The sequence below is a fragment of the Heloderma suspectum genome, chromosome 4 (assembly GCF_057233095.1).
Source record: "Heloderma suspectum isolate Gila_16-S chromosome 4, 16-S_ref, whole genome shotgun sequence".
In the NCBI taxonomy this organism is placed as follows: Eukaryota; Metazoa; Chordata; class Lepidosauria; order Squamata; family Helodermatidae; genus Heloderma; species Heloderma suspectum.
In genome coordinates this window covers 63707697-63721083 of record NC_139461.1, presented here as the reverse complement: position 1 = coordinate 63721083, position 13387 = coordinate 63707697, and the positions used below count along the sequence as shown (strand labels likewise).

At 41.3% G+C, this 13387-nt stretch overlaps 1 protein-coding gene across 7 annotated transcripts in view; it reads right to left on the bottom strand.

Moving 5' to 3' along the window:
* The window catches only part of TOX (thymocyte selection associated high mobility group box), a 284989-nt gene that overhangs the window by 119161 nt on the left and 152441 nt on the right, over positions 1–13387 (bottom strand). For all 7 annotated transcript variants that reach the window (XM_084849469.1, XM_084849470.1, XM_084849476.1 and 4 more), the window contains one exon: positions 682–924. In XM_084849469.1, the coding sequence (XP_084705595.1) occupies positions 682–924 (243 nt within the window). The remainder of the gene's footprint in view (positions 1–681; positions 925–13387) is intronic.

The following is a 13387-nucleotide window of genomic DNA, read 5'->3' as shown; positions in this document are numbered from 1 at the left end:
AAATTCCTAACTATGCCAAGGAGATCTTACTAATCAAAACCAAATATCTAAATTTACTTTAATCTAAACCATTGCACATCGGATATAACCTATTCAAAATGTTGTTTTATTATGTACTTATACAATTGTTCTGACTTTTCTTTAAAATGGATGGGAATATATTGTGTTTTCATCATGCTTTCTTCTGAACCGCTTTGAGCATACTGCATATGGAAAAGCAGAATACAAATGAAGTAACTGATTGACTGATTGATTTGAAAGTTACTTAAGTGAACCACAAAACAGCCCTAGGTCCCCAAATTCTGTTACTGCAGAATACCAGTTATCATAAGAGAACTTGAAACACGTTTTGAAAACTATGGGCAGCATTCAATACTGCTACTGTGCTTCTGCTTATTGTGCTGCACCAGTGGAACCCACCGTTAGTGCAACAGGGAGTTAAAGCAACTCTGGAAACAAGCAGAAACACTAGCTTCCAGATCCGGATGGGTCAGCAGAGCTCTTTTTTGTGAGTTTCACTGACCTGCCCCTGTTCCAGGAACAAACTTTTGCACTCGTCTCTGGTTGATGTAAGACCCACTAGCTCCCCATTGTGCTAGTGGTTGGTCCTGCTGGTGCACGGGCAGCATTGGGTACTGCCACACACACACACACACACACACACACACTTTAAAGGCTTACCACAGACAGTGAATTTGAAAGCAGTGTTCCATCTTGGCCAAGCATATTGGAGACGGTGATTTCAGGTAGGTCCATGTTTTGTGGATGGAATGGAAGCAGACCGTTATGGTTGATAGGATGACACAGTGAAGGATAACTAGATTCTGTGTCATTCAGATGTACCAGTGAGTGGTCAGGTAATGAAGGTGGAGTGATAGGAGGTATGTTAAAATCTTCACTTTCAAGACTTGGGCCAGGAAAAGACTGTGGAAAGATGAAAGGTAGAATTTCAGTTAAAATATCTTATACCTGATCCTTAAGATGGTGTAGGATAAAAACAAAAAACAAAATAAATGCACTAAGTACACAATCCTATGCATGTTTGCACAGAAAAAGCATCCTATAACTCCCAGAATTCCCCAGCCAGCCATTCTGGCTGCCAGCATTTTGTCTAAACATGCACCTTTAGAGTCTCAAATAAAATGACCATACCCCCTTTCCAACTCTATAGATATCATTAAGCAGTAGTTTCTGCTTTGCACGAGACAGACCATTTTAAACACTTATACATTGTAATAAAGTAATTGCACTACTATCTGTGGAATAAGAATTGCCTCTAAGCATAAAACCTTTGATATTTTCACAGCTTCCATTAGACAGAAATCCCCTCCACCCCAGCAGCTGAACTGAAAGGCTGCATTACAATTTTCTAAGCGTCTTCATCGGGCTGAATACCTTTTTCATAGGAACTGAGGAAGAGGAATGCAATTTATAAAATTAATATTGGATCAAAAAGACCTCATAAGACTCTCTGCCACTCAAGAGCAAAAATAACCGGGAGGCAGGGGGGAGAGAAATTTTGTTCTTGAGTGTTGCTCTAAAGTGTAGAAGAATAATACATTTATTCTGCTACCACCAGAAGCAGAAAATTAACCTAGAAATAGAATGTAATGCATGAAAATACACTGGGGTCCTGATTCAGCTTTACTCATGTCAACAGACACAAATCTCAACTATGCACGCCTGTGCACCAACCAAGATTGTTAGTGATAACAATGCAGCCAGCTAGCACCTACTGCCAGTTTTGGAGGAGAATGTGAATAGTATTGACAGCACCGACCCAACAAGTGTCTGGAACAGCAGCCCTTGTAGTTTCCAATCCAATGACAGGAAACATGCTTGAAGCTCCAGAAGCTAGATGTAGCCTAGACCCAGTCACACAGCACCCATTTGCATACATGTTCCAGAGCCCCAAAAGAGGTGTGTGTACAGAGCACTGCTTCCATGTGTGCATTACTCAGCTGGATCAGGTTGCGTAGATGTAGTCGCATTCCAAATGACAATACTTTTGAATTTCTGCTGGCTGGTGGTGTTAATTAGGCAGATGGTAAATGACCAACAGAAGTAGAGTAATAATTTTCTAAACAGTGAACCAAGTGAACTATGCTGGATGTCAGCAAGACAAATAGAGAAAATGTCTATAGAAAATCGATTGGGGTCGTCTTCTCCTTCTTCAGATGTTCAGAATAAATTGCACTCATTGGTTTTCATCAGCATTGTTCTTCCAAATTATTATAGTGCATTATTATAACTGAACTATATTCTGAAAAGGACTAGTGTTGTGTGTGTCTGTGTGTGCGTGTGCGCGCACATGCCGGTGTATCCTGGGATGGGTAGGAGGGTCCCCCTTGACATTGTTAAAGCAGCATTACAACCCCTAAAATTGTTCTGCCTTCAGGTGCACTCTTACTGAAGCAATGTTGAAAGCCACAAAGAGTTCCTGAATTACTTGAAAAACTTAAAACAGAGGAAAAATTTGGCACTTGCCTGGATTCCATCTACTCTTAATCTCTTGTTTTTAATTTGCCTATTTTGCCCCCACCCCACACAGATTGTGGCTGAGGAGAAAATTGCATCTGAGTATACTGCTCAATGCATCACTAAAGCCACAAGAGTAGTTAGTGAGATCATTCCTCTTCACTGACTTAGAGGAAAAGCTGAGTCAGATGCTCTGGAAGCTCACCTGCTGAACAAAATGGTATGGAACCATTTTGTATCAGCATATTACTGATAAGACAGCAACTTGTAAGAAATATAAAGCTGGAGCTTTATATGACAGATGGGGTTGCTCAGGCAGTACAAAGGACACTGAGTTGTTTACAGATATAATCAGTTTAAATACACACAAGACAGGTGAGGATCCAACATCACTTTCCTAGTACCAAAAAGACAACCCCTGGTATTCAGGAGACCCAAGCATTCCGCGTAAGCGAGTAAGCAGTTCTCCCCAGCATGCAATGGGGGAAGGAAAGTACATTTGTGTTCTTTTCTGGCGACCCATGTTTTCCATTCAGAAAAGAAGGACATTTTAGGATGGTCCTCTTCTGGCAGAAGATAACCCTACAAGGCTGAAAATTCCTTGGGAAACCCCGAATTCCCTCTGGCAAAATGAGGGCAAATGACCTCATCAGTTTCCTTGTTACTAAAGAAATAGCAGGAAAACGCCATGAACAGCACTTAACAGCTTTACTCTGTATGTAGGAGAAAGAGCAGAAAAGCAGCCTTTAAGTTAGCATCCTTTATTTTACGTCCCTTTTTAAAAATATAGTTTTTGGCAGTATTGAATAAGCCAAACCAAACCAAACCAAACCGACAATCTAAATGCTCCCCAGAAAGCTAATCTTTTGGATTAGCCCACCCTTTCTTTGTGCCATTCAATTTAATAACAGAAGGCTGGATCCAGAGAAATGTGAGCAGAGTTCTACTCACATAATGGAATTTTCCTACCCCTTTTGCCCCACTGCAACTGCCATGCTCTCAGTAATCTGCTCTTGTGAAAGTTTTACTCTTTTAATTTGTTGTACACCACCATGATGGCTTTTTAGCAAATAAAGCAGTATATACATGTTAATAATAAATTCTGGAATGGCCTGGGATGAGGCTTGAGGGATGCATCAGGAGGGGGAATTTGTAGGATTTGGAGGTGGGGCAGGCAGCTCACATTAGTGGAAGTGCTTTCCACTCACATAAGGCCCCTTTTGCTCCAGCCCAGAGTGATAATTTTCTTTCATCTTTGATTATATAATATTTTGTGTCACAGACATGCAGCATCCTAAACAAGATTCAATCACTTGCTTTCTAACAAAATGTCAGACTTAGTACATATCTAAGCTCAACAATGTAAGTGAAGACACTATGCCAACTAAATAAGAGCTATTATAGTCTGAACTACTGCATTTAACTGGGCTGTATGTTCTCTATAGCTAAACCATGAAGCGTAAGTCCACCTTTCCCCTTTGGATTACATGGGAATGGACTTGTAACTGAACAAATAACAAACTAAACAATTCAAGCTTGATACTAGATCTGTACAGGTGTTTTCCTGCATCACATGTAGGGCTAAAATGGGGGTGGGATGTAAGTGTGAATGCACATGCTTTCCCAAAGCATCCTGCACCCCAGGCTAGCTCATAAACCTTTGCGCATTGAGTGTGAAGGTCTGCGAACAGGCTTGTGTGTTTGGCCAAACGTACTTACGAACCCATCTGCAGACCTTCACACTCAATGTGTTTAAGGGTGCAATCCTATGCATGTTTAGACAGAAAAAATCCTACAAGTCCCAGCATTCCCTAGCCAACACTGCTGATTAGGGAATGTTGGCAGTTGTAGGACTGTTCTCTGTCTAAACACGCAAAGGATAGTATCTTTAGTCTCTGACCTAGCGGGATGCACCGGACACTTGGGGCAGGGTATGAATGCTTGCACACATCCCATCCCTGTGCAGCCCCATGCGCGATGCAGGCAAACACCTGCATGGGGCTACTGCATCACTACAGTCTGACTCCTTTGCCAGCATTCTGTGGATAGCTGTCTCTTCCCAATTATCTCTTCTTTTCTCATATCTATTAGATACTGATATTATTGAATATGTATTACTGTGAAACTATTAACTGAGGACAACAAAACACAGCCTCATCCTCTTATAATCAATGGTCAGATACTTAGTACCTTCGGCGAATCAAGTCTTGCATCCTATACTCAATTACACATGCATACATCACTGTGATTTCACTGGAATTAGCATTCATATAGCTGGAAGCAAGAATGTAGGCATAATTTGTTAAAAGAGGCGAAAGTTTCCACTTGCATCCTTCTAGAAGTTAGGAATAAATTAACAAAGGCAATTAGGAGGACCTTAATTTTAAGTCTTACTATCCAAGTGTTGCTCAACATTTTTCTAGCAAGGCATAAAAAAGACTGGATAGTTCAAAACTATCATACACTACTGTACAACTCTTTGATCAGCTATATAAATCATCTTAACACTCAGCAAGAATTGTCCAAGAGCACCACTGATATGTTCAAGTCAATGATCCTGCAAAGAATGTTTTGTATTTCTTTATTGGGCAGACAAGAGCAATAAATCACAGTCATTTTAAAAACATACAATACATTAATTTATCAAACAGAAGTAATCAAGAACATATTGCTGCAGAAGGTACGTGTTTCCTCTGTAATGTTCATAAATTTCTTTAATTCACATTAGATAAAGGGCACTGCTTCAAGCAAAACATTAATTTTCCACTACAAGACCAAGAGAATGTTGACTGCAGCATAACTGATGTGTGTGTTTTTAAGCAGCAATTTCAAAGACCGCTTAAAAAAGGCGTTTATTAATTAAGCATACCACTTCAAATTCCTCTCATTATTTCCATACAGTTCTGTAAATATAAATATAAATATAAATATAACAAGGCATTTCATACTCGGCCAAAAATGTGCCATTATCAGGAGTATAATCACCTTTCCATGTTAATTAAAGGCAATTTAAAGTGCCACAATTTCAACTCCACAGATGCAGTTATCTACTTAGCTACTTGCACCAGATGAGCAGCGACTGCCCCTGATCAAGTAACCAAGCCAGAACTTTACAGGCGCTATCCAAAGTGCTGAACCCTATCCCCCAAAATTGATTAAACATGTTAGATAGCTCCTTTAGAGTTCTGGCTGGTTCTGACTGAAACCCAGAAAGGATTCATAGCTCCTCCAAAATCAGAATCACCAGCCTCCACTGATTTCGGAAGGGGAAATCAGCCTCCACTGATTTCGGCAGGGGAGTTCGGCAGGGGAGGTCAAGGGGGAGGCCCCTAACATTTTTTTTTTATTATTTTTATTTTAACTAACTTTTTTTCCATTTATTTGTCTTGTAACACATACTTTCACACCAGTGGGACTCTGCTTTTAACCTCTACTGAGTAGAGGAGCAGGCACAGGCTAGTCTAGAACAATCACAAAGCTAGACACAAAAAGGGAAAAGAGGCTATGGAAGGACAAGACTCTCCAGTGGTGGTGACCTGCAAGGTGTGTGCAATGTTTGTTTTCTTGCCTGAGAACAACATGGCCTACACCTGCAACAAGTGCAAGTTGATCACGCTGCTGGAGGAAAAAGTAAGTGGACTGGAGCAGCGACTGTCGACCCTCCGGGGAATAAGAGAACATGAAGAGTTCTTGGACAGAATGGGGGAACTACAGCAGCAAAGGGCAGACCAGAAGCTTGAAGAGCAACAGCAAGATGAGGCAGTGGGAAATGCTGAGGTGAAGAAAAATAGAATAGAGGATACTCCTTGGAAAAGGGTGACAGTTAGGAGAAGAAGAACTAGACGCCACTCTGCACCAGTGGAAGCAGTGGAACTGTGGAACTGATTCCAGGTACTTGCGGATGAGACTGGAGGACAGCCTGCAGAGGAAGAATCACAGGAGAACCTGCATGAGAGTGAGCAAGAGGCTAAAGGTCAGTCAAACAGAGGCGATGAAACCCAGGCCTACGAGAAGAAGAAGAGAAGAGTGGTAGTAGTGGGAGACTCCTTGCTGCGTGGGATCGAGACCCAAGTATGTCGCGAAGTCCCATGGACTCACCAGGTATGTTGTCTCCCGGGAGGACAGATTAGAGACGTGACTGAAAGGTTGCCTGCACTCATAAAGCCCACTGACAGGTATCCCTTTCTTCTCATCCATGTGGGAACAAATGATACCGCCAAGCGGAGCTACGAAGAGATCACGTCAGACTTTGAAGCTTTGGGAAGGAAACTCAAGAACTTTGGGGCCAGATAGTTTTCTCATCCATCCTTCCAGTAGTTAGAAGAGGGATAGAAAGGGAACGAAAAATAGTCCGGGTGAATGACTGGCTACGAAGGTGGTGCCGACGAGAGAGATTTGGATTCTGGGACCACGGGCTATACTTCCTGGAAGATGGGCTGTTGGCTAGGGATGGGTTGCACCTCACAAAGGATGGGAAGAATGTGTTTGGCCACAGCATGAAGAACTTCATCAGGAGGGCTTTAAACTGAATCCTACGGGGAAGGGAGATGTAATGTTGGGGGTAACAATGGACGTAGGCGCATGCACTGCAATGGAGAGAACAGCTCTGATAGCGCCCAATAATAGTCTTCAGACACATGTAGGAAGAAAGCCAGACTATGAAGCACATGGTCTTCGATGTCTATATACTAATGCCCAGAGTATGGGAAACAAACAGAACGAACTTGAACTCTTAATACAAGAGGGAAATTATGACCTGATAGGTATAACTGAGACTTGGTGGGATGACTCTCATGATTGGAATACAGCAATTGAAGGATATAACTTGTTCAAAAAGAACAGGAGGAACAGATAGGGAGGTGGGGTTGCACTGTATGTGAAAAATACATATCTCTGCACAGAAATACAGGAGGAGGAGCTTGGTAGCCCCATCGAGAGCATCTGGGTTGAAATAAATGGAGCAAAGAATAAAAGGAACCTGGTGATCGGAGTCTACTACCGGCCACCCAATCAAGGAGAAGACAAGGATGAAACTTTTGAAAAGCAAATAGCCAATGTTTTAAGGAAGCATGATGTAGTAGTAATGGGGGACTTCAATTTCCCCAATATTTGTTGGGAGACAAATTCTGCAAAACATGGCCCCTCCAGGAAATTCCTGACTTGTGTGGTGGATAACTTCCTCCTACAGAAAGTAGAGGAAGGAACTAGAGGATCGGCTATCCTTGACTTGATCCTAACCAACAGAGATGACTTAGTGGATAAAGTAGCAGTTACAGGAACTCTGGGGGAAAGCGACCATGTTGTACTTGAGTTCTTGGTTCTAAGGGAAGCAAAAGCCGAGTGTAGTCAAACGCATACCCTGGATTTTAGGAAAGCTGATTTTCATAAACTCAGAACAATGATCAGCAAGGTCCCATGGCAAGCGATGCTAGCGAGAAAAGGAGTCCAAGATGGGTGGGAGCTTTTAAAAAAGGAAATCTCAAGGCACAATCACAAGCAATTCCAACAAGAAGAAAAGGTGGAAGACAACAGAAGAAGCCAATGTGGCTTCACAAAAAGCTTAGGGATGACCTGAAAACAAAAAGGTACAAAAAAAAATCTCCAGGGCCAGATGAACTGCATCCTAGAGTCATAAAGGAACTGGCAGAAGAACTCTCAGAACCGCTGTCTATTCTCTTTGAGAAATCATGGAGGACGGGGGAAGTGCCAGATGACTGGAGGAGGGCTAGCGTTGTCCCTATCTTCAAAAAGGGTAAAAAGGAGGAGCCTGGGAACTACAGACCAGTCAGTCTGACATCAATCCCTGGGAAAATTCTGGAGCAGATCATAAAGCAATCCATCTGGAAGCACATTGACAACAATGCCGTGATTACTCGAAGCCAACATGGATTTGTCAAAAACAAGTCCTGCCAGACAAATCTGATCTCATTTTTTGATCAAGTAACCTCCCTTGTAGACCATGGGAATGCTGTAGACATCATATACCTCGACTTCAGCAAAGCTTTCAACAAAGTGCCCCATGATATCCTGATGAGCAAACTAGCTCAAAGTGGGCTACATGAAACAACAATCCGGTGGATCCACAGTTGGCTACAGAATCGGACTCAAAGAGTGCTTATCAATGGGACCTTCTCAAACTGGGGAGAGGTGACGAGTGGGGTACCGCAGGGCTCAGTCCTGGGCCCAGTGCTCTTCAACATTTTTATGAATGACTTGGAGGAGGAGGTGCAGGGAATGCTGATCAAATTTGCAGATGACACAAAATTGGGAGGGATAGCTAATACTTTGGAAGACAGAAACAAAATTCAAAGTGATCTGGATAGACTACAGCGCTGGGCAGAAAACAACAGAATGACATTTAATAGGGACAAATGCCAAGTTCTGCACCTAGGAAAAAGAAACCAAATGCACAGTTACAAGATGGGGGATACGTGGCTCAACAACACTCCAAGCGAGAAGGATCTTGGAATTGTTGTAGATCACAAGCTGAATATGAGCCAACAATGTGATGTGGCTGCAAAAAAGGCAAATGCTCTTTTGGGCTGCATTCATAGAAGCATTGCTTCCAAATCCCGGGAAGTACTAGTTCCCCTCTACTCAGCACTGGTTAGGCCTCATCTGGAGTACTGTGTCCAGTTCTGGGCACCACACTTTAAGAAGGATGCAGACAAACTGGAGAGGGTTCAGAGGAGGGCAACAAAGATTCAGGGGACTGGAAACAAAGCCCTATGAAGAGAGACTGAAAGAACTGGGCATGTTTAGCCTTGAGAAGAGAAGACTGAGGGGAGATATGATAGCACTCTTCAAGTACTTGAAAGGTTGTCACAGAGAAGAAGGCCAGGATCTCTTCTTGATCATCCCAGAGTGCAGGACACGGAATAATGGGCTCAAGTTACAGGAAGCCAGTTTCCGGCTGAACATCAGGAAAAACATCCTGACTGTCAGAGCAATACGACAATGGAACCAATTACCTGGGGAGGTGGTGGGCTCTCCCACACTGGAGGCCTTCAAGACGAGGCTGGACAGCCATTTGTCAGGGATGCTCTGACTTGGATTCCTGCATTGAGCAGGGGGTTGGACTCGATGGCCTTGTAGGCCCCTTCCAACCCTACTATTCTATGATTCTATTTCCTCCTTGTGGTCACTACTGCAATCCCCCTTTGAACTGCAAAAAAGCTCACCTTTTCAGTGCAATGAAAGACCAATGTGCTCCTAGACATCTTGGCCTCTGGAGGATTGGGGGACCTTCCGGAGCAATCTAGGGGAAGTATAGGGGGCTGCAGGAGGGAAATCTATTCCACCAGTGGTTTCCCTTCTACAGGTGGAACAACACTGTTGGATCCAAGCCTTTCGTTTGAAATCTGTACCTCACATTTCATATAAGGTGGCTTATAGAAATAAAACAAGATTTTAAATTATTTCCTTCTGTTCTTGAACTTATTTCCTTAGATTATCCACCCAAATTGCTAAGATACTTTTACATCTTCGTGTTTGTGAAGTACAGAGCTTTAGTATTTTTTTTTAAATCCAATAATAATGTCAATCCTTCAGCACTGCACATGCATTTTATTATTTACTCACTCATTCATTCAATCTATGCTGCCTTTCCACCAAAAAATGGTGCACAAGACAGCTAACTATAATAAAACTAAGACTGAAACAAAAACATAGTTAAAAACAATCCTAAAAAGCAAAAAGATTAAAAACTTGGACGTAAGCATACTTGGAAGGAAGTTCCACTAAGATCAATGACACTTGCTTGTAAGTACTGTTTTAAAGATCAGGATGTTAGAAGCCTGAGTTATGCTGGAAAGAAACTCTGTAACTTTAATTAATCAATGACACTTTATTAAAAACTATTTAGCAACCAAACTGCAGCATGAAAAGTTGTCCAAATATTAACATTATGTCTATAGAAGAATGTATATTTTACACCACATTTAACTTGTCAGATGCTTCATTAGCACCTTTGACTCTAAACTCCCAACAAAGATGTTGTGCTTTTAATATGTTCGCGTTATTCTAATAGACATAGGCTGCAATACTAAACACACTTACTCAGGAGTAAGTCTTCTTTAATGCACAGGATTTCCATCTGAGTAAACATATAGGACTGTGATGCTAAAATGTAAATATGTAGTGCAGCTGTTTTAAATATTACCACTTAAAAGGGAAAATATTCACTGACATCTTTATTCAAGTGCAAATATAGGACTGCATTAATACATGTTGAAGTGTTCATTTATGCAGCATTTTGTGTGATGTGTGTTGTTTTTCTTTGCCATCTTGTGGTATGCAGTGACAAACCCCTCATCAGCAACATACAGGACATATTTTCTGGGGGTGGGGTCTAATGGAAGTGGGGAAGATGACATTTTTACCTATTCTCTCTCTCTCTTTCTCTCTCTCTCTCTCTCTCTCTCACACACACACACACACACACACCCCTATCCCTCATACCATCTCTAATACAGTTCTTGAGGGTCCTCCAATTCTCAGGAGGGGATTTTTTAGGGAGAGCACAGGGAGCTGCAGGTGGGAGCAGGAAATCTGTGAATATTTCCTCCTTCCTTTCCATTAGTAGCACTATCCGCACCCTTTCCATGAGCAGAACTTCAGTCATCCTAGGATAGAACCCATTAAAAATGTAACTTACAAAAGTAGAATTGAGCTAATACTGTTCTGTTTCAGTTTTGCTATCATCGAGAAACTTCCAATTTTCTGATTTTCAGTGCGCCACACAAATATGTTCTATTGTCAAAATACAACAAAACCCACCAACTTTGTTCTATTATTCCTCCACGTCCCAGACATTAAGCATTGCTCAGACTCAAAGGGAGCTGTGCAAAAACCTGAAAGCACCACTTTTTAAAGACTCTAGGAAGCTTTACAGTCCCAAGCATCTATTGGAGGTGATGCAATTTTTGTTTGGGGCAGTTGGTACAAGTGGGGCATGCGATTTAATCGTAAAACTATCCTGAGCCTACACAAATAGGGTGGGTTTTAAAAAAATAAAAAAAATTGCAGGACTAAGCCCTGTGCATGAGCCCAGTATGGCATCTAAGCTGGCTACAAGTCCACCATTTGTACTTACAGTATATAGATTATTATGAGTACCTCTGGTAGCTCTTCAGACATTTTTATAAACTGCAAGAAATATACGAGTGATTAAAAGATATAATTCTGAAAAACTGACTGCCGTGAGAGACGCCAATTTAAGGCAACAACATAAACAATAGTAACTTGTGTGTTCAAGTGAAGCATCTTTTTAATTTTGAGTAATGAAGATGTCAAGCCAAATGCTAGAGCAGTTTAACTTAATTAGGTGTCCTATTTTTCCAGGCAGCTTTTCATTTCCCATTGAAAACTCAGCTTGTATGCAAGGAAGCAAGAGCAATTTTGTCTGTAATGAATACCTCTGGGATTGCATGGAGTAATCATTTGAATGCTATGCTGAATATGGGTTTGAGTAACTAGTTTGGGCTTGTTGAGATGCCAGACACCATGAGACTAACTAGATTAATCTATAGCATGCTATCATTATTGTTTCACTGGGTCAGGAGGGTCAATAGGTCAAACTGACTTTACAGCAGGAACCTTTGCCATAAGGAACAGGTTCACAGTCGTTTGCCTAATAAGTGGTTCAAAAACACTTTAATGCCCACAGGTAGACCAAGACAGTCATCTTATTAAGTTCACTCAGTATTTCCCATGGTTATTTCTCTTCATCTTGCCACTGTTGCCCTAGAAAGTTTCCTAGAAAGGAAGCTATGTTTTATGATACCTGCAAGCTATTTTGTACAAGGAGTACAGAAGGGCATGCGATGGATATTTGAAGGGGCATTTTACAATGACTATCCACTAACCATCCAAGAGTATGTTTTCTCACTTGCAGCAAGCAACAGTAGGCATTAAGAACTAAGAAGAAATGACCCCAGTGGTGTAACTGAAAATGTATCACTGGATGACTGATTTTCTGTTTGATTCCCTTATAATAAAATAATAGCTTTAGTTATTTTTGTATTATTGATTAATAGAGAAGCCAGCTACCGCAGCTGATAAGAGTTGAGTAATGCAATATAGATAACATACAGTATTTAAATTAACATAGCTTTTTAATGAGGTATAGCCTTCTAGGGAAAATAATAATTGTGCATGAATTCTTAGACTGAACTATGAAGGGAATATGCCAGAGTACAGTATGAAACCTGCTTAACAGAAAATGGAAAAGATGCAGAAAAACAAAAACTGCCATCTCTGGGCCACACAACCAATCCATGAACAAAACAACTAGAAAACAAAATTAAGAAATTACACTGCAGTCTTAATATGGCCATATTAGAAAAGGTAGGGTGAATAAGAAAAAAAACACCCTTGTCTTACCAGCAATTTATGCTGTCCTTCAGAAGTGTGCTTCACTCTTTTAGAGCCTGAGACTGGAGAAAATTAATTCCTAATCTCAAATATAGCAGTCATTTAGACCTCAACAGTTACACTGCCAGATGCCTAGAAACCAAAATGGACAATGGCCATTCAGTGGGCCACCATCACCAAACTTCCTGGGCGGGTTTACCTATTCTATAATCACAATCAACTCTTGACCAAATAAAGTCCTGTTCTACAGCTTCTAGAAGATACTAATCTCTGGAGAGAGTCTCACATCAGGGGAAAACATCTTGGTCCCTGACTTGCTCTATCACCTTGACACATGGAGAATACTATCAGGAGGTGCATACCAATCTTCCCGGGGGAAGACTGCCACGGGGAAAAAGGAAGAGGAAAGTCTCTGATATGTATTAAGGTCCATACCATTTTAAATATCATCACGACGTTGTTCAAATATTAATGAAAATGTCCTATTTTACTGTGTGATAGTGTATATATAGATGGTGAAAATATTTTAGAAGCT